The sequence below is a fragment of the Bos javanicus genome, chromosome 10 (assembly GCF_032452875.1).
Source record: "Bos javanicus breed banteng chromosome 10, ARS-OSU_banteng_1.0, whole genome shotgun sequence".
Taxonomy (NCBI): domain Eukaryota; kingdom Metazoa; phylum Chordata; class Mammalia; order Artiodactyla; family Bovidae; genus Bos; species Bos javanicus.
The window spans coordinates 42315236-42339879 of NC_083877.1; the positions used below are offsets into that span (position 1 = coordinate 42315236).

Sequence of the window (24644 nt, forward strand, 5' to 3'; positions counted from 1 at the left end):
ACACTTTACCTTTACACTGCGGAATAAGTCTTTTTCTCTTGCTGTTGCTTCTTTGGAATGCATGAAACTATTCAAGGCTGTTTTCGCAGCTGTAAGCAGAAAATAGAAGAATCTACTTTTGTTCAGCCAAGAAATACTTAAAATCATAATTCATAAAAAGATTTTAAATACCTTTTCCCTTTTTCTGAACTCCAGGAGTAAGTTTCACTTTGTATCTTTAAAAAGGAATTGCATGTGTTACTAAACAGATAACAAAATGATTCCTAAGTCAATGCTGTGGCAGCTGTTTGAGTAAACTCATAATGACTTACTTATAGTTTGTCATGGTGGTATATGGGGCACATATTGGAATGGCAAACAGCAGTACATCTTCAGAATGTGGCTGCCCTGTCAAAGAGTCAAACAGATTTTCCTAAAAAGGGAAAACAAAAACAATTACAAAAGCTATTTATACCAGCCCTAAACTAGGAAAATTCTAATAAAATGATCAATACATTTTATCATTTTCTGATAAGATTTCTTTTACCCTTTGGGGCTATATATAAAGCAGAGATTAATGACGATTTTCAAAATGACACTTAGATATATTTAAGAAAAAGGGAGGCATTTTTGGTTGTCATAACTGAAGCAGCGTTGGGAGCAGAAACAATATTACTGACATCTTTTAGTGAGTAGATGCCAGGGATGGGACAACTCCCCACAAAAAAGAGTTATCCATCCTCAAATGTTAAAGATGTCAAAGTCGGGAAACTGGATTACAACAGTCATCTCTCATGCCTGTTCTTAAGGAGAAATTCTAGGGCTGCTTAGAGTTCCCATTTTGTCGGCTGCCTAGAAGATTGCCTGTATTTATCTAACAACGTGAGTAAATTCAGATTTAGGACAAAACACTTGGTACACTTAGTGCTTACTATATGCCATGAACTTTTCTAAATGCTTTATGTATACTATCTTAGTTCTCACACAACTCTCCCGGTAGAGGCAATTATATCCCTGTTTTTCAGATGAGGAAACTGAGGCACAAAGAAAAATGTTTCCAAGGTTGTAGTTATGTGTAACAGAGCTAGGATTCAAATGTGTTACTCCAGAGCTTGTAGTCTTTTTTTTTTTTTTTTTTACCCTTTTAAGTTCTAGCTAGAAGTTGTGTGCCAGATATTGTGGGACCTGGATTGCAGTCAATGTTGTAGTATGAACCCCAACACAAAATCATACCTCATTTCCCTGCTGGTCTACATCTTGTTCTTCCTGTTTCAAATATATAAAATTTTAAAAGTCAGTTGTAACTTAAATTGAAACTCTATACCATTGAAATCTATGAAGAGAAAAACTGATAAATATAAGATAGACTAAGTTAATACATGTGTCTAATATATGAGAAAGCAATGCCATTCAAAGAGAAAAAGGATGTGCCCTAAAGTTAAAAAAAAAGACTTCCACAGAATATATGCTAATGAAAGTGTTAGTCACTCAGTTGGGTCGGACTCTTTGCAACCCCATGGACTGTACAGCTCACCAGGCTCCTCTGTCCATGGGATTCTCCAGTCAAGAATACTGGAGAGGGCTTGCCATTCCTTCTCCAGGGGATCTTCCCCACACAGGGATTGAACCCAGGTCTCTTTGCACTGCAGGCAGATTCTTTACCATCTCAGCTGCCAGGGAGGCCCATTGATAATTATGAATATTCTAACAGTTATGAATATTTGAGTGTAAGGTTTACAGAGTAAGTAATATAAAAATCTGAAGACAAAGTGAGTTTTAATATTACTAAACAACACTGTTCGGGGAACCAAGAAAACAGTAATACGTTTAGGATCCCTGTAAGCACTACCTGCACTGAATGGAGCACACAATACAACCAAAGTTTAACTGCCATGAATAAAAATACAAAGGTGAAACAAAATTTTTTTACCAATTTATAAAACAATAAATCCTTTGTTCTGAATTTCAAAAAGATATATTCATGCAAGAAGATATACATTGAGGCCAGACTTTCATACTCAGCTGATGGAACAACTAGGCAAATATCTTAACTGGAAAAGTCAACATTTCACACTGTAGTCACATTTGACATCATGTAATATAGTATATATTCTTATAGAAAAAACTAGAAAACTGCAAATTCATTTCTCATTCATGGTCAACATAATCCTAATTATCTGTTTTAACTAAGTTTCCACCAGAATCTAGTTTCTCCATAAAATTTTCTAATGGCTTATGATAAACTTTTTAGGAGCTAACCAACACTGTCATTTTTATATACAGCAATTAAAATTTAGGTCTTTTAGGCTATATTTCTAAGGTAACTTCCCATTAAGAATAGGGTTACCACTCACCCTGGTTTTATTTTAGCACTGTAAATCCCATGTCCTGGGAACCTTGAGATCGTTGGTCACCCTAATTAAGAAGCAAAAGCCCATGCGTGTGGTAGCCTTACCTTGTCATCATGTGGTTCATCTACAGCCAAGTCTTGTAACTCATGAGTGGTAATTTCAAGGGATGGAGTTTCTTTCTTTATGCTGTCTGAAACTCTTGGTCCACCTCTAGGTTTCTGGGGCTGTTTCTTCACTGGTTCATCCTTTATTTTGCCTTTCTTTCCCTTTTTCCCTTTTTCTTCTTTGTTCGAACCTGCAGACTTCATAGAGGGAAAAACAGTTAATGTTGACAGTATTTTCACTGTTGTCAGTTCTTTAACAAATGCACAGCATATGATAGGCAGTGGTCTGGATGCCCCTTGACAAACAAATGAAAATATTATTAAATGTTACTTACTCCCAGCAATTTCATGATGAGCTCACGTTCTTCTTCATCTTGGTCCTTGTATTTTTCCTTCATTTTTTTCATTTTACTCTACAAAATAAAAAACATTTTTGGTTGGAAAAATTTAGCAGTAAGAAAATGTTAAGACATGCATATAAAGAAAAGCCACTTCTTTAATTCTGTCAAAATGCTTATTCAGTAAGGCACCACTTTAACAAACAATATGGAGTCTTTGAAGATGGATAAAACCATAGTCCTCACCCTCAAACAACTGATCATCTTGTGGAAAAAAGATACACAGAATAAGAGTAAATTAATGCAAAATATTCTAAATGCAAACAAGTTTATATCTAAGATAATTTAGAGAAAGGAGACTTTTTTTAAGCTTGAGCAAGAACTGAAAGATTCATTGCATCTGGGAATACAAGAAAGGCAAGATTATAACGTAAAGACAGAACAGAGTAGTAATGGCTAGTCATCACACGTGGTTGCCATCAGGATACACATAAGAACAGGAAACGGGGCAGCAAAGTTTAGCTGGGTATTTATTGCAGAGACTCTTAATACCTTGTATTTCATCAATTAAACTACTGATTCTTTACTCTGGGTACACATCCAAATCACTCGACCAGTTTTTAAAACCACAGACATACAAGCTTCACCTCCAAAGGCTTTCATCTTGACTAGTCTTAGCTAGGACCCAAATAACAAATTTACAAAATCATAAAGATTTAGTAAGACACACAAAAAACACTATACAAGATTGACAAATCAGACTTCATTAAAATTGACAAATGCTGCTCATCAAAATACTACAGAAGTGAAAAAGCAAGTCTCAAAACATGAAAAAAATTTTAGTACAGATAACCAAGAAAAGACATGTATTTAGGATTTCAAAGAACTATAAATCAGTGAGAAAGCTGGACAACCCAACTTTTAAAAGCTAAATTAAGATTTCAGTATGTACACATTTGAATGACTTGAAAAACCCCAACAATACCAAATGAAAGTGACGATGTAAAGCAACTGGAACTCAGATACACAGCTTGGTGGGAAACTGGTACAAGCACTCCGAAAACTGCTAATACCTACTAAGCCAAACACAACACGTGCGCTATAACCCAGCATTTCCACTCGCAGCTACACAGGACAGAAACGCATATTTGGGAACCTAAAAGATACAGGTCTTCAATGATGAACAATGTAGTAGACGGAAACTGGCAGATGCTATTGAGCAGTGCAAATGAACTGTCAGAACAACATGGATGATTCACAAGGTTGAGTGAAAGATGTAAGACAGGAATATATAAACGATGATTGCTTTTTTACATAAAGCTCAAAAACAGGCAAAATAATCTACTGTAATTAAGACATGTTTTTCTCTGGTGGGAATACTATTTAGAAAGGGGCAAGAGTGAGCTTTCTGGAGTAATATAAACATTCAAGGGTCTTGTTCTGGGTGTTGGTTTCACAGATGTATGTGGATATAAAAACTGAGCTAAAAGCAAAGTATCTGCATATTACTATATATATGTAGCATGTGTACTGAATCATGTCTGACTCTTGGAGACCCCATGGACTGCAGCCTGCCAGACTTCTCTGTCCATGGAATTTTTCCAGGCAAGAATACTGGAGTGGGTTGCCATTTCCTCCAGGGGCTCTTCCCAACCCAGGGATCAAACCTGGGTCCACCGCGTCTCCTGCACAGGCAGGCAGGTTCGTTCCCACTGAGCCACCTGGGAAGCCCACTATATGTACATTACACCACAAAACAACAAAAACCCTGAGAATAAAATGAACAGTATCACCAATACACTGAACCAAGAAATGGAAAACTCAACAAAAAGAATAGTTTCTTGGCAAAATATAACTTAGGAAAACCAACTTTGGGGAAAAAAAAAAAAACCTGAATGGAGTTATGATCGCTAAAGAAATTAAGTACTTAAAAACTTACCCTGAAAGTGTTACTTGCTCAATTGTGTCCGACTCTTTTGTGACCCCATGGACTGTAGCCAGCCAGGCTCTTTTGTCCATGGAATTCTCCAGGCAAGAATACTGGAGTGGATTGCCATTTCCTTCTCCAGGGGATCTTCCCAACCCAGGGATGGAACTCGGGTCTCCTGCATTATATGCAGATTATTTACCATCTAAGCCACCAGATAAGCCAGATATCCCTAAACATCAGGCCCAATTGCTAAAAAAAAATTTCAAGGAACAAATGATCTCCATTTTATACAAAGTACTGCTGCTGCTATGTCACTTCAGTCATATCCTGACTCTGTGTGACCCCATAGACGGCAGCCCACCAGGCTCCCTCGTCCATGGGATTTTCCAGGCAAGAGTACTGGAGTGGGGTGCCATCGCCTTCTCCAATACAAAGTACTAGAGAGCATAAAAAAGGAAAAGTACCAAATTCACTTTATGAAGCTGGTATCACCTAGATACCCAAACAAGGCAAGGACAGTATTAGGGGGTTTTATTCTGTAATTTACACCACATGAACTCATTGAGGGAGAAAAACAGATGCAGAAAAAGCATTCAATAAAATTTAACTCATGATTATTAACACTAGCCCTTTGTAAAGGATATCTACCAACAACCCACAAGAAACATACTACAATGTTAATAATCTTAGAATTAGTCCCTTTAATGTATTACTATAACAAAGAGGCATGCTATTCTTACTTTTATGCCACACTGTACTGATGTTTGAGTCAGTATAAGAAACATGAGAAAGAAAAGCAAAGCCATTATTTGCAGACTGCCTAAATTTCATCTGTAGCTGCTGCTGCTGCTGCTAAGTCACTTCAGTCGTGTCTGACTCTGTGTGACCCCATAGCAGCCCACCAGGCTCCACCATCCTTGGGATCCTCCAGGCAAGAACACTGGAGTGGATTGCCATTTCCTTCTCCAATGCATGAAGGTGAAAAGTGAAAGTGAAGTCACTCAGTCGTGTCCGACTCTGCGACCCCATGGACTGCAGCCCACCAGGCTCCTCCGTCCATGGGATTTTTCAGGCAAGAGTACTGGAGTGGGGTGCCATTGCCTTCTCCTTCATCTGTAGATGAAATGTTAAATACTCAGTAAGACTGCTTAATACTATCAACTGGACAAATACCCTTAGTGCATACATATGACTTTTTTTAAGATAATGACTAAAAATAAGTATTGCTGAGTCAGAGGGTAAATGCACTGTTAGGACTCTTGATTGGAATTCCCATGGTATATATTCAAACTTGTACTGAATGACTGAATACACATTATCTATTAATTTGATGGGTAAAAAAATTCCCCTTGTTTACATAAACATATCTCTGATCTACCCCCTACCCTGCAATTTGCTCTATCAATTATATTGAATTATATTGATGGTTCTTTTCTCCACCAGATATTTACTTTCAGTTCAGTTCAGTTCAGTCGCTCAGTCGTGTCCGACTCTTTGCGACCCCTTGAATCGCAGCATGCCAGGCCTCCCTGTGCATCGCCAACTCCCGGAGTTCACCCAAACTCATGTCCATCGAGTCAGTGATGCCATCCAGCCATCTCATCCTCTGTCGTCCCCTTCTCCTTCTGCCCCCAATCCCTCCCAGCATCAGAGTCTTTTCCAATGAGTCAACTCTTCGCATGAGGTGGCCAAAGTACTGGAGTTTCAGCTTCAGCATCATTCCTTCCAAAGAAATCCCAGGGCTGATCTCCTTCACGATGGACTGGTTGGATCTCCTTGCAGTCCAAGGGACTCTCAAGAGTCTTCTCCAACACCACAGTTCAAAAGCATCAATTCTTCGGCGCTCAGCCTTCTTCACAGGCCAACTCTCACATCCATACATGACCTCACGAAAAACCATAGCCTTGACCAGACAGACCTTTGTTGGCAAAGTAATGTCTCTACTTTTGAATATGCTATCTAGGTTGGACATAACTTCCCTTCCAAGGAGTAGGCATCTTTTAATTTCAGGGCTGCAGTCACCATCTGCAGTGATTTTGGAGCCCAAAAAAATAAAGTCTGACACTGTTTCCCCAGATATTTATAGTATTTTTTAAAACATTACTAGCCACTAATTTTGAATGCTTCATACCCTTTAAAACACAATTTATCGTTCTGTGTCTAGATTTTATTCTGCTTCACTTTTCTACTGGCTGTTCATTAATACCATTCTGTTTTAGAAAGTCTTAACAGTAAATGTTTTACTACCTAGTAGGGAGATCCATCCTTCATCTTCTTTTTCAAGACTCCCTTAACTATTCTCTGGTATGTATTCTTTCAAATGAACTTTCAAATGTTAATTAAAAATCTCAATTCTTTTTTGAATGATTTCATGTTGAATTTGCATAGTAATACAGGGAGAATTGATTTTTTTTTCCCCTTTTCATCCCTGGTCCAGGAATTGAACTGAGTCCATGTACCACAACTTGTGAAGCTTGCATGCCTAGAGCCTGTGCTCTTCAAGAGAAGCCACTGAAATGAGAAGTCTGTGCATTGCAACTAGAGAGTAGCCCCTGCTTGCCTCAACTAGAGAAAAGCCCAAGCAGCAGTGAAGTTCCAGCACAACCAAAAATAAAAAACTCCATAGCTGAAGAAAACTAAATTAAAAGAATTTTTTTTCAAAGGACTTTAATTTTCTTAAAGATACACCTATACATCAGTTCACAATCTCTACACAGCTACATTTTTTAAAGTATAGTCTATATCCACTACCTCCTCTTTCTTCATCCCCTACCTTTATAAAATATGTAAGAACTGTAACCAAAATTGCATTAATAATTGAAAAAGAAACGACTAAGTTAAATTATCAGATCAGCACTGCCAGTTTTTAGCTGAGTGTCTCTGGCAAATAAATCAATCTCCTATTCCTCTTCTACATAACTTGAGAGTTTCTGTATAGATGATCTTAAAAGAACAGAAAGTGATCTCTATGCTCCTTAACACTATCTTTTCAACTAATTTTCAAAAGAAGTCACACAAGATTATTCTTCTGTTTCACTTAAACCTTAAAAAAGGAACCTCACAACTTCACTTGTGGATCATATAGTGCCAAATATTACCTTTTGTCCTCGCTTCATTGGCTGAACAACCGGGACATTTTTGCTTGTGTTCTGATGAGTTTCAATGTGTAGAGCATTTTCTTTTTCTTTGTCCTTTGCTTCTGTCATTTCTAAATCCCCTGAGTCATTTGGAAGCTTCTTTTTCTTCATTTCCCTAAATATAAATGAAATGGAAAATATCTTAATCTTAGAATTTCAAATTCTTAATACCCTAAAAAAATGACACACGGAAGGGAACGTGTATGAGATCGTGCCTTCTGCTTAACTTGTCATCACCAGGCTACAGTATAAAAGGAGTGCAAGTCATCACACTAGAAAAGCTAAAAAATTTCCTCTCATGCATTTATGATTCTTCCTGGCATCCAGGCTCAACACACTGTCATCCTTGACTTATCCTGAATCAGTAGCCACATTCAGTCCCTCAACACCTTGATGGCGAGGCAAAGGGATTTGTAAGTCTTTGTCCTTGGCAGATGTTAAATATTCAGTAAAACATTTGTGGGTCTGTCAGTGGAATAAATGGATCTTAGAAAATAAAGAGGAAAGGAAAATCCTATTACTGTGCAATCACCTTACCAGTGCCACTGCTCTAGTCCAAGTCCTCATCACTTACCACCCAGACTTCCTCCATATTTCCCCCATAATCTGTTCTACATGAACTTTCACATTAATTTTCCGTTATTGTTTACCTATGTCACATTCCCATTCAAAATCTTCCAAAAGTCCTCCTCACATCACTTTTAGGATAAGTCTAGAACACTTACCTTGTTATTCTAGGTTCTCCACTTTTGATTCAATTGCACGTTGCCAATTTTATCATCAATTCACAAACATGAACATTTTGTTCCTTCCGCCTCAATCTACTTACCCATTTCCCCAAAGCACTCTCAACATTACTTCCAAACACCTATCACCTCCCTGTCTTTGATCATACTTATTCTCCTTGAAGTTTCTGACCTTAACTTGCATTATCTAAGATGCAACTATATCTTCAAGGTAAAAACTTCTGATGGTATTTCCCAAAACACTTCAGTGCACAAAAAATTCTTATTCCTGAAATGCTGTATCACTTTCAGATAACACTATTTACAGACTTACGGCTATTTCTTGAATCCAGGACTCAAAAGCTTCTTGAAGGCACAAACTTTATATTTTCCCTCTTTGTATATACTACCATAGTATCTAGCATAATACCATACTCATAAATACCAGCACTCAGTTTTCTATAATTTATAAAGATGATCAAACAAAAGGGTTTATTATCCATTCCAATCTAGGGCCTCTTTCTGGAGTGCTTTACCAGTTGTAGTCTTTTCACCCTCCAGTAGTTGTCTGTTATCCCTTTCACTCTTTATCTTTTTCTGTTTGCCTTCTAAGCCCTATTATGTTAAAGGGAAAAAAAAAGGGGGGGGGGGAACCCCCAAGTCTTCCTCTTACATAAAAATTGCCTAATTTCAGTACAGGCATGCCTCAGAAATATTACAATTTCTGTTCCAGACCATTGCAATAAAGTGAATATGCAGTAAATCAAGTCATGAATTTTTTGGTTTCCCAGTGCATATAAATTTATGCTTATACTACCCTGTAGTCTATCAAGTGTGCAAAGCAATATGTCTTTAAAAAGCAATTGTATATACCTTAATCAATACTTTATTGCTAAAAAAAAATACCACCACCTGAGCTTTCAGTGCCTCATAATCACTTTACAATAGAAACAAAGTTCACTGATCACAGATCACCTGAACAATTAATAATAAAAAGCTTAAACATTGCAAGAATTATCAAAATATGATCCAGAGACATGAAGTAAAAAAATGATGTTGGAAAATGATGGCAATAGATTTGCTCCATACAGGATTACCATAAACCTTCAATTTGTTAAAAAACATTAAAAATCTGCAAAGCACAATAAAATGTGGTATGCCTGTATTCCTTTTCACTTTTGTCAATAGTATCATAGAATCAGCCTATTTAATATACTGCAATTATTACCATACACATTTATGTAATAAAAGGTCTGTTTTGTGTTACTTGACCTATCTGATTATAGTGGCAGACTGGGCCCCTTAAAAAGAAAAACCTATTAGAGCTATTAGAGCTGAATGTAAAAAACAAAACAAAATTTATGCTAAATCTTGGTAATTTTAATGAGATCTTTATAACAGCCAAGTGATCTGTCATAACCGAACTGTCAATTATAAAAAATAGATGCTTTTCAGTTAAATAACACAAGTATATTTACCTTCTTTCCTTGGCTGACAAATGCCTTCGGCTCTGCAATTTACTGTCACTCTATTAAAATTAAAAGAAAAACACAAGCAAATACAAACAATAACATCACTAATGTTAATTTTTCAAAAGTCAAAATTAAAAAGTAGAAAATTATTCTTATTTATTGAGAATGACATGATGTTCTTCAAAACACTTTGAAGAAAAATGTTACCATATTAGAAGATTCCTCTTTTGAAGACAATTTCTGAAGGGACCTATGGAAACAAACAGAAAGAGGAGTCTACAAGTCTTTACAGGCATTCAGTTACAAAGTCCCCAAACATTCCCATATCACTCTCCTAATTAATTATTGGCAATGCTATACATTTTCAAATTTGGTAAAATTAGAAAAAGTATAATCAAATTGCTCATCCTAAAAAAAAACTGCTCATCGTCTCACTTTATATTCTTAAATAGCTGACATGTATTGGACACTGTGAGATGCTTTACATGCATATAACCTTCACAAAAACCCTATGAAGGGTGGTACCATTCTCTTTTCACCAAGAAGGAAACTGAAGCTTAGACTCAGTCATTTGCCCAAGGACCCACTTTAAGACTCAATACTGGTCTGACTCCTAAGCCTTTCCTAACTACTCAAATAATAAACTTTTCATAGCTATGGTGTTTACCTAGTGATCTGTGAGACATTAAAGACTAAGACACCCTTTTAAAAAAAAGTGTAATTGCCTTTTTATTATTAGAATTTATAAACATTAACTTGTTTCTATTTTCATCTAGTTTGGCAACTTTCATATTTACTGTATTTTTCTACCCTGGGTCCTGAGATTTTAAGAGAGTTCTACCCCCTTATCAAATGGTGAACAGACAGTAAGATCGTAGGACAATGGAGGGTAAAAGCACTGAAGTCAATCTTAGCATTATTTTTATAAGGTCATCACTCCCAGCTTACAAAATAAGACTGAAAATTATGGCTTTGAAATTACCTTTGGGACTGAAGGTGGGACAAGTCGATGGAAGTATCAGGATAATTTAATGTCTCTTCTCCTTCATCCTTCATTTCACCAACAGGTTCCTGATCTTTTACCACCCCCTCAGATTCTCCTTCATCTTCAGAGCTTTCTTCCTGAATTAGTTCATTTAGTTCATTGCCACCACTCTGAATAGTAACATCCTCTTGGTCAACCTGAGTCACGAGCTCCACTTCCACAGGAGTTTCATGTAATTCGTCTTTATCTTCTTCACTGCTACTTTCACCCCCATCTGCTAAATTACAATAAGGAAAGTCAGCATGCTATCATCACAACCAAGTTAGATGATTTCCTTGAAAACTTCATAAAAATATTCTATTCACTCCCTCGTTCTCCAAAACATCACCAGAAAAATACTGGATCATCCCCAAAGGTTACTCTGACTTAGATAAAAGGATACTTGGTATCAGGAACTGACTGGAATAAATGATCTCCAAGATCCTATACCACAATAAATTTCTTAGACATTGCAATCATTTCTGCAATGAAAACTGTATCTTGTCTTTGTTATTTCCGAAACAAGAAAAATAGAAGCAGTTATAGAAATTCTGCCAATTTTATCATAATTTGAGCATGAGAACTGAAATGAAATAAAACAAGTTATGTAACTGGCACACAGAAAGTGTTCACACTTTTGCAAAAGGAACACCATCTAGTGGTAATAATATGGTTCAGTTGTGCGTGTGTGTGCGCTCAGTTGCTTCAGTCACGTCCAATTCTTTGCGACCCTATGGACTGAGGCCCACCAGGCTCCTCTGTCCATGGATTCTCCAGACAAGAATACTGGAGTGGGTTGCCATGCCCTCCTCCAGGGGATCTTCCTGAACCAAGGATCAAACTCGTGTTTTCCGCATCTTCTCCAGTTACCTCACCTATAAAAATGAGATGCCACCAACCAAGGATGGTTGTGAGAATTCAATAAAAAATAATGTAAATAAAGTATTCATGTCAGGAACATGGTGAAAATTCAATAAAACAGAATCATGTACAACAGTAGTTGTTAAGTGAAACAATGAGATTTTATTCTTAAGAAGCAATGACTGCAGAATATGTAAAAATAACTTCGAGGGCATATATTCCCTAGTTCCTTTAGGTAGGCAGGTTTATTTATTCCAGCAACCATAGCTGCTCTCTACTTGAAGCAAATATATTATTAAATCAAGGTAAATTCTCATAAGAAACTGCATGTATAATAACTCATCTTTGTATTGCTTCTAAATCCTAAATCCAAAAGTAAATACTTATTTATATATACCTGAGTCTATCTCTAATAAACACATTTATGTATTACTCATTAATACTGGGTTTCCCAGGTAGCACTAGTGGTAAAGAACTCTCCTGTCAATGCAGGAGACCTAAGAGACCCGGGTCCAAACCCTGGGTCGGGAAGATCCTCTGGAGAAGAGCACAGCAACCCACTCCAGTATTCCTGCCTGGAGAATCCCATGGATAGGAGATCATGGCAGGCTACAGTTCACAGGGCTGCAAAGAGTTGGACACAACTGAAGAGACCTACCATACATGCATGCATGAAATATTGAAGTTTTACAATATAAACATACATTCAAGTATTGGTTATGGATTCAATTAAACACTTTATAATTCACTGGAATAAGTATACTGAACATTTCAAAAAATGAAAATTCAATTAAGTTGATAAGTTGGGTATTTTTGAAATTTTAATTATCCCAAAAGAGACGATCTTCTAAAAATTCACAAGCAAAACTAGACAATGGAAAACATTATAAGCTGCTTTATTAAAATCTGTATACTACCTAGCTGTTCCATTTCTTCTGATATGAGTTCACTTGTACAACTTGCCAGTGTCTCCATGTCTTCATCCTGCACTCTGACTTTTCGTTCACCCCGATGTCTCCAAACACAAGACTCATCTACCTACAGAAACAGTTCTTTTCATTGGTGGAACTTTAGGTAAGACTAGTGAAAATCAGGGGGGGAAAAAAAAAAAAAGAAGCAGCTGAAGAATACCTTAAAGAGGAAGCTAAACCCCATCATTAGATGTGAAGGAGGAAGGAAATTCTTTTTTCCTGCAAAGATAATGTACATTTTTAAAATTCCATTTTCTGCATTTTATGATTATAAGATATCTGACACAGTAGTCAAATCTGTTCTTTTTTTTTTTTTTTGCTGTCATCAAGCAACATTTTCCATTAACAGACTTTGGCATTATGTATAGGAATTAGAATTAAGAAAGAAAAATTATGAATGCTTGCTCTCATCTTCTGGGTTAGTCAGATCTTGAATAATCTATTTTTAGAAAAAAGGTCATGCTATTTACTTTCTTACCCTTATAAACGTAAACTATGTGAAAGAACACTGTCATTAATAAAAAATATATATGGCATGAGCATGTCAAATGCTAAATTTGCCAAACCATAGTAAAATCTTCCTTATTTAATAACATACTTCATATATGAAATCAGAATATAGTTTCTGTTCTGAGAATGTTAGCAGATGGTCTTCAAACCTGTCTCCACAATCCACTGACAAGTCATTACCTCTTATCATGAAGCTTCCTGTGGTCAAATATTCCCCAGTTGGTGCTGTTTTAGATACCTGAGAAACATAATGATACATTATACTCTTGTCTTAAACACATTTCTAAGATTTTCACCTGAGAAAGTAAAGCCATATTAAAGTAAACAGCAGTATGTCCTGAAAAGTTTATAATTTAGCAAAAATTCTTAACACTGAAAGGACAAATATCTCTTCAAAGATAGGTGTAACTTTGTCACTAACAGAAGAAATAACAAAGGATATACTACATCAATCATTTTCAAATGCCGTGGACCAGAGCCACAACTGACCCACATTTGCCTCTCATGTGAGATAAAACAAGAAAAATAAGGATAGTTTAAAAAGCTTAACATAAAGGTATATAAAACTATATTAACTCTATTTATCACATTAAATCCTTTCCTGAGATATTTTTCCTGGCCTGGGTGGGGGAGGAAGAAACAATCTTTCATCTTATTTATTTGGGGGGGGCGGAGTTGTTAATGAAATAACCTTTCATTTTAGTAAATAAGGGTAATAGCTTATTTTTAAAAATATATTCTAACTTGGCAAAATAGGAAGTGAGCAATATAATTCCACAGTTTAAAAAAATTTTACACATCTGTGAAACACCCAAATCTGAGAGTATCTTTACTAGTAATAGGTATGCAAGGGATTAAAAGCACACTAAAAAAACCTATTCATAAAATAATCAAAACCATTTTTATTACACTGCAACAAGGCATAAAAAATAACCCCAGAAGTGATATTAATTTCCTAAGAACACAGTATTACAGCACAGCAGAAAACAAATATAAACAAATATAAAATGAAACTAAATCTAAGGGAGGATAATGGTATTGAACTTTTTTAATCTTGCTGTATAACTTTAAGACTTTGAAAAGCAATGTGAAATCATATATGGAATGAAGTACCATCGAGAAAATAGCATTAACCACAAAAAAATGGCAATTACTAAAACCAAGGATATAATAAAAAAAAAAAAACCACCACCACCACCACTGATAATCCACTTTACAGGAAAAGCCAAAGAGAATTCAGAAAATTTCAACAAAGGTGAACAGGTGAAAGACCTTTTAGGTCAGTGTGCCAGTCATAACTGGAACAGTCTATCCCATATAACTGCATGGATCACTCTAAGTCTCTCCTCAAATCTTACCCTTCCAGAAAGGCTTTCCCTGACACTATATTCAAAATGGTACCCTGTATCACTCTCTATCCCCTTACTATGCTTTAAAAACACTTTGTTACCTGCCACTATATATTTTTCTTCAATATCAAAATGTCAACTCTATCACAAGGTACTTTGTCTGCCTTGTTCAATTCCATACCCTCAAAATTTGGAACAGTTACCCTTCTCACTAAATTAAGAAACAGGACCACAGCCCTTATTACCTGATGATGGTACACCCACCAAGCACTAGTGATAACTCGAGCGTCCCAAGCAGCACTGTAGCAAAGAGCCATTGTGCCAGCTTCAGTCAAGGTCCGAGGGGGAATCGGTTCTCCTGTAATAACGATACTACAATGTATCAGTACCGAAGTATGGACTCTCTAGAGCAAGCCATGAAAACCATATACAGGATGACAGGTTAATTTCTCTTGTATTTTAAATAACAATATCACACTTTAACTTCAGTAGTGTATGAAGCTACTATTTTTATTTAAAAAATGTATTTATACAGCAGGTTTTTAAATGGTCTAAGTAAATAAGTTCAGAAAATATCCTTTCACTTTTATCAGTAATTCTAACCTCATTCTAGAAAGGATAATTTAGAAAAACCTATTTAAAGGTTAAAGACTGCCAGAATTACTATATTGCCTAAAAAGTAAAAATCAAGAGCATATTAACAGATCCCTAAGAATTCAAATATTTTAAAACTGGGATATAATTCACATACTATAAAATTCACTTTTAAAGTATACAATTCTGAGTTTTGATATATTCATAAAGCTATACAATCATTACCATTAATTTCAGAACATTTTCATCATCTGCAAAAGAAATTCTGTATCTATTAACAGTCACTTTTCATTTTTACCAGCCACTGGCAATCACTAATCTACTTTCTGTCTCTATGGATTTTCCTATTTTGGAATTTCATATAAATGGAATCATATATACCTGGCTTCTTTCACTTGTTTTCAAGATTCGTTCATGTTAGAGCATTTGTCAATACTTCATTTCAAGACAAATATTGTATTTTATGGATATACCACATTGTATCTATTAATCAATTGACAGAGATACAGGTTGGGGATTCCCTGGTTGCTCAGTGGTCAAGAATCCACTTGCCAATGCAGGAGACTCAGGTTTGATCCCTGTATTGGGAAAATCTCCTGAAGAAGGAAATGGCAACCCACTCCAATATTCTTGCTTGGGAAGTCCCATGGACAGAGGAGCCTGGTGGGCTATGGGGTCACAATGAATGGGACACAACTTAGTGACTAAACAACAATAACAACAGAGATACAGGGTATTTCCATTTCTTGGCTATCATAAATATTTACAAACAAGTTTGGACACATTTTTAATTATCTTGGGTATATATCTAGGAGTGGGTCACATAGTAAATTCTATGTTTAACTTTTTCAGAAACTATCAAACTATTTCCTATTGCAGCTAGATCATTGTCCATTCCCACCAGCAGTGTATAAAGAGTCCAGTCTCTCCACAACCTCACCAACTCATTACTGTTTTTGGCTTTTTTATTTGGATTTTTCCCCACCCTATGTGGCTTGTGGAATTTTCTTCCCTAACCAGTGACTGAACCCAAGCCCTCAGCACGACAGCTTGGAGTTCTAATAACTGGACCGCTAGGAATTTCCACTGTGTTTTTCAACTATTCTTGTGGGTGTTAAGTGGCATTTCACCGTGGTTTTGATTTTCATTTCCTTAATGGATGAATGATGCTGAGCATCTTATCATGTGCTTGTGGGCTACTTGTATATCTTTAGAGAAACATCTATTTGACATTTTAAAAACTGTTCATTTCAAAATTGCCTTTCTACTGTTGAGTCAAAACAGTTCTAGAGTTTTTTGGATATTGGTCCTTTATCAGATAAATGATTTGCAAATATTTTCTCCCATTTCTGTGGAGTGTCTTTTAATTTTCTTGATACAGTCCTTTGAATTAAAGTTTGGTTTTGCATAACTCTAATTTACGTTTTTTTCTTTGGGTGCTTATGCTTTTGGTGTCATATCTAAAATGACACCAAAGCCAATGACTTACAGAGCCAATATTATGAAGCTTTACACCTCATTTTCTTCTAACAGTCTTAGAGTTTTAGCTCTTAAATTTAGGTCTATGATGTATTTGAGTTCATTTTTATAAGTGGTAGGAAGTTCCTATTTCTAACTTCATTCTTTGGCACATTGCCCCAGCCCTATTTGCTGAAAAGATTATTCTATCCTTACTGAATGGCCTTGGCACCCTTGCTAAAAATCAACTGACTATAAACAAGGAATCTCCATTCTCTTTATTAATCTATCAGTTCATTCTCACACCAATACCACACTGTCTTGATACCACACTGATAGCTGTTTTGTAGGAGGTTTTGAGGAATTGTGAGGACTCCAATTTTGTTCTCCATTTTCAAGAATGATTTGGCTAATCTGGTTTCTCTGCATTTCCACATGAATTTTAGGATGAATTTCGTCTATCTCTGCACAAACAGGCAGTGGTGAGAGAGACGGCACCACATTTGTTGATTAGTGTGGGAAATACTGCCATCAGAACAATATTAAGACTTCCAATTTATAAACATTGGAAATCTTCCCATTTATTTAGATCTTCTTTAATTTCTTTCAATGATGTTTTGTAGTTAGGTGTATATGTCTTACTTTTTGGTAAGTTTGTTACTAAATATTTTATTCTTCTTCAATGCTATTGTAAGTGGATGTTTTATTAATTTCCTCTTAATATTGCTCATTACTAGTATATAAAAACATAACTGACATTTTATATATTGACCTTATATCCTAGATACTGCTGAACTTGTTAACTAATAACTTTTGGTGGATTCCTTAAGGTTTTAAATATATAAGATTATGCCATTTGCAAACAGACACTTTTATCTATTCCTTACCAATTTGAATATTTTAAACTTTTCACTGCCTAATGGCCTACTCAGAGCCTCCATACGATGTTGAGTAGAAGCGTGGCAAGAACAGATGTGCTCATCTTACTCCTGATCTTGGGGGAAAAGCTCTCAGTCTTTCCCAATTAAGCATGATTTTTAGCTGTGGATTTTTTATAGATGTTATTTACCAACTTGAGGACATGTCCATCTATTCTTAGTTTGTTGAGTATTTTTATCACAAATGAGTACTAGATTACCACCAAAGGCTTTAAGGCTTTTTTGCATTAGTTGAGATCATCATGTGGTTTTTGTCCTCTATTCTACTAATGTACTGTATTACACTGATTAATTTTCATATGTTAAATTAACCTTGCATTCCTGGGAATAAATCCCACTTTATCATATGTATAATCCTTATAATATACTGCTAGATTCAATTTCCTAATAGTCTGTTGAGGATTTTTGTGTCTCTATTCATAAATGATATTGGTCAGTGGTTTCCTTCGCTGTGATGTCTTTGTCTGGTTTTATTAGGGTAATACTAGTCCCATAGAATGAGTTAGAAAGTTCCTGCCTCTTCTGTCTTTTGGAAGAGTTTATGAAGGATTGATGTTCAGTCTTCTTTAAAAGTCCTATAGATTTTAGGAATTTGAATCTTATTTTTTTAGTATAGTTAAAGGTTTATCAATTTTATTGATCCTTTCAAAGAACTTTGGTTTTATTGATTTTCTCTACAGTCTTTCTGTTTTATTTCTACTCTATATCTTATTGATGGACTGAAACATCATTATAAAGTGTCCATTATCTCTTAGTGTTTTTTCTCTTACATTAAAAGTAGTTTAAACAAAAGAATTAAAGTTCTGAGTAACAGAATGAATTACATTACCTGTTGGATTCTTAATTACACAGCTAGTTGCTCCATGAAGGTCAGCATGGACATAAATGTCCCCTTTAAAGCAAATAAATACTACTGTAAGTCTTATTTCTGTTTAAGTTGAAATTGTTTATTTATTGTTTAAAGGGTTCAAAACCTAAAAAGTATAAGAAAGTAAATAAAGAAAAGACCGTCTCCCACCGTGGGAGGATTTCTCATAGGCCTCCTCAGAGGAAAGCCATGCTAATAAGGCAGATAAAAGTCATAGTTCTTCTCTCTCTCTCTATCCACACCTCTCTGCTCTATGAGCCTGAAGCTGCATCAAGAGGTGGAGTCCACTTCCCTGTCACTCAAATATGGGTCTACCCCTTGACGAAGAGAATGTGGCAGACATGACCAAATGCCAGTTCCCAGTCTAGGCCTAGACAGGCCTTGTATGCTTCCTCTTTTTCCTCTCAGAAATTTGCTGAGTTACCATATAAGCGAGCCCAGGCTAGCCTGCTGATTGGTGAGAGACACCTGGTGATGAATGAGTCATCCTAGCAAATGCAAACAAAGGTCCTGAGGACCACAGATGGTTGACAAATGTGACAAACAATCATGAAGCCAGACTGAAGATAAGTAAGAAATGAGACTAGAGAAGAAGCCAGGAACCTTGTAAGCCACAATAAGGACTTCTGGTTTTATTCTGAAATGTGTGATGACAAATGAATAAATGAGGAAATAGATGAATGCATAGATGATGGTCAACTAGGGAAAAGTAAAGTGCCTGGTTTCTAACAGAAAAAATGAGCAGCCACTGTTTGCCATGGATAGTTCATCTGAGATTTGAAACTCAAAGAAGAGCAAAGCCCATACAGTTCCATGAAAGGCTCAGCTCACACTGAAAAAAGTTAGAGAAGACAGAGAGCAAGTCCTGGGCACCATGTAACCTGAACTCTGTTTGCTTTCCTGCCTCTGGATCCTCAAAGGACATAAGATTAGCTCTGATATTGATTATTGATTTCTGATACCCATACTGAGGGTTCAGCCACAGTGAAGTGATGGTTATCAGCAAACAAAAACAAATGAGAGGCCTTACAACACAGGGGTGAAGCCCTGTTTCTAAATGCGTAAAATGTTTACAAACTTCAGGATTTAAAAATTAAGCTTTAAAAAATTTGATGTCCAGCCACTTTGGAGAATTAAAAGCTATTTTTTTAATGTAGCAGAAAATCAGAAATCTAATACTACAGATTAGCTCAGCATTAATCCTTTAGGAATATTCACTTAAAATGAGAATTAAGTATCAAAGCACATATTCAACCATAAAACATGAAACTCTACCAATTAAATCTGTCAAACAAAGGAGTACAAGATGAAAATGTACACCTACTATTGAGATAACCAATCCAATTACTTAAGAGAAAATTCTTTAGAATTTTAATCTTACTTACCTGGTGTCAAGTATCTTTTCACAATTATTTCATTCTGTTGCTGATCTCGTCCACCAATAATCAGATAGTTCTCTGAGCTAATGAACCAGAGGAATTTCTCAAACCTACCAAATTTTAAAGAAAAAAGTTAACATTTTTTCCCCTTCATAGTTGCCTGAATTCAGATCCTTTTAATCAACAAAATGAACCAGAAGGCTCTCCTACGTGTAGGTTAAGACAACTTGATAGCTTAATTTCTTTTAAGATATCAAGCTGAATTTTACTGAAAACTTGTAATAAATTGCCTTAGGATATTCTTAAGACAGTCTTAGTAGAAAGCAATTTAATATTATGTTTAAAAAATGTTCTCTCTTTATCTCCTTCCCATATAGACAGTCTTAGATTGAAGTTGTTATAACGAATTACAAAAAACATAAAATGTCACCTGGTCCCTAGGTTTAGCTCTCTTTCAGTGGGGCACTGGATATTCTTTGGGACTGCAGGTAAGAAAGAAAAATTGTTTTCCCATTCTGTCCTCAATCAACTCAATGTTTACATATATGACATTCTTTGTCCTCAATTAATCAACTTAATGTTTACATATATGACATTCTTCACACTTAAAATACGTAAAAGCAAAAATTGTCATCAGAAGTATAAAATTACTTTTCTGAAGAAGCAAATTAACTTGGGTTTTCATGGTTAATACATACTACCACTGATAAAAAGAGTATAACTGTTATATTTAAAATGGATAACCAACAAAGACCTACTGTGTAGCACATGGAACTCAGCTCAATGTTACATGCCAGCCTGGATGGGAGGCGGGATTGGGGGAGAACGGATACATGCATATGTATGGCTGAGCCCTTTCGCTATTCACCTGAAACTCCCACAATACTGTCAACCGGCTACATACCCCAATACAAAACAAGGTTTGTTTGTTTGTTTTAAAGTGAAGAGTGTATATTTGTATGATATTTAGAAAATTAGATGAACATAAATATTTCTATGCTACATATGACTAGTAAGATAATCTTATTATGATTTAACCTACAATTTTAAAATTTCTAGCTAAATATGATAGATTGGAGACTTCCCTGGTGGTCCAGTGGCTAAAACTCTGTACTCCCAATGCAGGGGGACTGGGTTTGATCCCTGGTCAAGGAACTAGACCCCTTATGCTGCAACTAAGGGACTTGGCATAGCCAAATAAATAAATATTAAAAAAAAAGACGACAGGTTGAGCACAGGCATTAAACGAAACTCTCTTATATCAAATATAACAGCAGAAGGATTCTACTCTTATTTTCTAAAATGATTTTTTATTAAGTAATACATATACATGGTTCAAAATTTAAGACTATATCCTTTTCTTTTTTTAGACACAACACACTGTTCTGCATCTTTTTTTCTCTTTTTACTTAAAAATATATTTTCCTCATTGCTGAATGGATGTACTATGGATTTAACCACTTCCCTATTGATGATAAAAAGGTTTGTAAAAGGACATATACCCAATAAGGACAAAAAGAATGAGAAAGGTAAATTAAGGATGTATTTTGTAATCATCCTAACAAAGGAATGCATAACTAACAGGCCAAAAAAAAAGTCAACTAATCAAAAGAAAGCAACAAGGAAGACAAAAAAGAACATAGAATGGGACACATAGAAAGCAAACAGTAAGACAGTAGATTTAAACCAAAATATATCAGAAACTGTATTAAATATAAACATAGTCAATTCTCTTGGAGCTTCCCTGGTGGCTCAGATGGTCGAGAATCTGCCTTCAATGAGAAAGACCTGGGTTCGAGCCCCAGGTTGGGAAGGTCCCCTGGAGAAAGGAATGGCAATCCACTCCAGTATTCTTGCCTGTAGAATTCATGGACAGAAGAGCCTGGTGGGCTACAGTCCATGTGGTCACAAAGAGTTGGACACGACTGAGTGACTAACACACACACAGTCATTTTTCCAGGTAAAATGCAAAGACTGTCAGACTGGGGAAAAAACGATATATATATATCCTTTAAAACATAAGGATATAAAAATGTTGAAATACAATGATGGCAAAAGATAATACCATGCAAACACTAACCACAACCAGTTGAAACAGTCTGAACATCTCGCATATAAAATAGATGTAAGTTAAAAGGACATTTCATTAAAATTAATAAAAGGCTCAATTCACTGAAAAGATAAAAACAGTTCTATATTGGTAGCACCTAACTATTTAGCCTTAACATATGTGAAACAAAAATGCAAAAGGAGCGACAATCCATAATTGTATGATATTCAACACATCTCTCTCAGTAATTAGAAAAACAATCATTAAAAAGAATCAAAGGTGCCAAAAATTTGAACATGATTAATAAACCTGACTTGATATTTAAAGAAATGTACTCAATAAAAAAGACATTCTTTTCAATTATACATGAAACATTTATAAATAAAGCTGTCTATAAATAGACTGGATCAGAAAGAAAGTTTCAATGAACATCAAATATCTGAGATATAGAATATCATCTCTATTATACAAATTAAGCTAAAAATCAGTAACAAAAATATAACCAATCCCCCTCTCAATATGTTCAGAAAGTAAGACATATACTTCTAAATAATGCACGGGTGGAGAAATCACACTGGAAATGAGAATATATCTTGACATGAAAGATAATGAAAATATTAAACAACAAAATGCTTTAGATGCAGATAAAGCCATGCTGATATAAATTTATTGCTTAAATTTATTAGAAAAGAAGCTGAGGGAGGGGGGGAAAAAAATCAATGAACTAAGCTTCTGTTTCCAGAAATCAGAAAGGGAAATGCAAAAAAAAAAACCCAAAGAAAAGCACAAAGATGAAAATAATTATTAAAATAGCACATACACAATATGGAGATCAATAGTTAAAAACTAGTTTTTTGAGGATCCTAATACTACTGAAAATCCTCTGGTCAGATTAATTAAGAAAAAGAGAAGACACAAATAATTCTTGAATGAAAACAGAGAAGTAATTAAAGATTCTAGGGATGTTAAGTGGAAGGACTCCCCTGATGAACTAGTGGTTAAAACTCCACGCTGCCACTAGAGGGGGCACAGGTTTGATCCCTGGCCAGAGAACTAAGATCCCACATGCCACATGGTACAGCCAAAAAAAAGAAAAGAAAGTTAAGTTGGATATTATAAACTTTTTGCGAATAAATTTCAAACTTTGGACAAAATAGACAACATCTTAGAAAAGCACTGCTAACCAAAACTAGAAAATCAGAGTGGTCCTATTATTTACTAAAGAATTTGAATCTGTAATGAAAAACTTTCCCATAAAGAAAATCTCAGATGACTTCCATCAAGGACAGCTGACAAAGGAACACTTCTCAGTTGTTTTATGAGATAATATAATCTTGCATCAATAGCTAACAAAAGCATTATGAGAAATGAAAATTACAGGTCAATGATATTCAAGAGATGTTAGAGAGAAAAGAAAAAAGCAAAAAAATTTTGAAAGGCGGAAAATAAATGGACAAGTGAGCTAACTCAAGAAGTTGAATCCTAAGATGATGGTGCAAAAAGTCAAGAAACAAATCAACTTACACTTGTGTGACCCATAAAAAGCACAAGGTACTGCTAGAAATAGGCTAAGATGAAGTTTAAAACAGAAAGGCTGGCTAAAAATCTGATTAAGAAGTAACAACTTCCCTAGATCTTTCCAGCTTTGAACATGGTGGTAACTACCCCTAACAGAAATGCCAGAAATTAAATCTATAAAAAGGGTACAAAGAGGATCACTGGACTAGGGGAAATAAATCACAGATTACATACATTAATATGTAAAAATAGGGCAATTAAGTAAATGTATGAAATACTGAATACTAAGACTCTTTGGCTTATTATTTCCATGGGGCTCCTAAAACAGAGACAGCCAAGTCTTCACTTTACAAGCATAAGCAAAAGAAGCTTTTCTAGGAAATGAGACCAGCTGAAGAGGCAAAAAGAAATTAAGAGTTGCACAGAAAACAGACCACACATATTATTTTACAAGTCCAACAAACCACAAAGAACTTCCAATCAGCATTTTACAGTTCTACTAGAAAACATGAGCAGACAGTCAAGGATCACCAGACATTAACACAAATGAACACTGGAGACAAAACCAAAAAATAGAAAAAAGAAACTTGGAGAAGACAGACCTATTAAGAAAAGAGTACTAAATAAAATGTAATATAGCAAAACTATTCTCAGTTATAAAGAAATATACTGTTAAAAAAACAGTAAGTTTTTTAAGTAACATTGAAATAACCAAAATAGCTCAAAATTTAAACATGATAGGAAGAAATAGAAGATCAAAAATTCAATGGAAGGATTGAAGATAAAGTTAAAAAAAATCTCAGAATACAGAACAAAAAGAGAGAGATGGAAAAAAAAATGCCGTGAAACTGGAGAACTGGTGAGGGGGTCCCATATGTACAAAATAAGACTTTTAGAAAGAAAAAGAACACAAAACAAAAAACAAACAGAGGGCAGGCGATTTTCTAAGAAACAGTTCAAGAAAATTTCTCAGTTTCCAAACAAAAAAGGCTCACAAATTATCCATCATAAGGATAAAAACATCCTTACCAACCTATATTCTTGTGAAATTGTGGAAAATTAAGAGGGAAAAAAAAAAGATCCAGAAG

General features: G+C 35.4%; 1 protein-coding gene across 4 annotated transcripts in view; it reads right to left on the reverse strand.

Moving 5' to 3' along the window:
- The window catches only part of NEMF (nuclear export mediator factor), a 56561-nt gene that overhangs the window by 2978 nt on the left and 28939 nt on the right, over window positions 1-24644 (reverse strand). For 2 of the 4 annotated variants that reach the window (XR_009738907.1, XM_061429777.1), the window contains exons 17-32: window positions 19995-20098; window positions 18571-18633; window positions 14997-15109; window positions 13583-13640; window positions 13053-13111; window positions 12839-12959; window positions 11019-11298; window positions 10244-10286; window positions 10043-10092; window positions 7801-7954; window positions 2770-2847; window positions 2435-2632; window positions 1213-1245; window positions 312-412; window positions 172-215; window positions 10-89 (exon numbers count right to left, since the gene is read on the reverse strand). Coding sequence is in view for 3 of the 4 variants with exons in the window: in XM_061429777.1 (XP_061285761.1) it covers window positions 10-89; window positions 172-215; window positions 312-412; window positions 1213-1245; window positions 2435-2632; window positions 2770-2847; window positions 7801-7954; window positions 10043-10092; window positions 10244-10286; window positions 11019-11298; window positions 12839-12959; window positions 13053-13111; window positions 13583-13640; window positions 14997-15109; window positions 18571-18633; window positions 19995-20098 (1579 nt within the window). In the remaining variant the exon portion in view is untranslated. The remainder of the gene's footprint in view (window positions 1-9; window positions 90-171; window positions 216-311; window positions 413-1212; window positions 1246-2434; window positions 2633-2769; window positions 2848-7800; window positions 7955-10042; window positions 10093-10243; window positions 10287-11018; window positions 11299-12838; window positions 12960-13052; window positions 13112-13582; window positions 13641-14996; window positions 15110-18570; window positions 18634-19994; window positions 20099-24644) is intronic. The other 2 variants (XM_061429778.1, XM_061429779.1) reach the window with 2 other exon arrangements.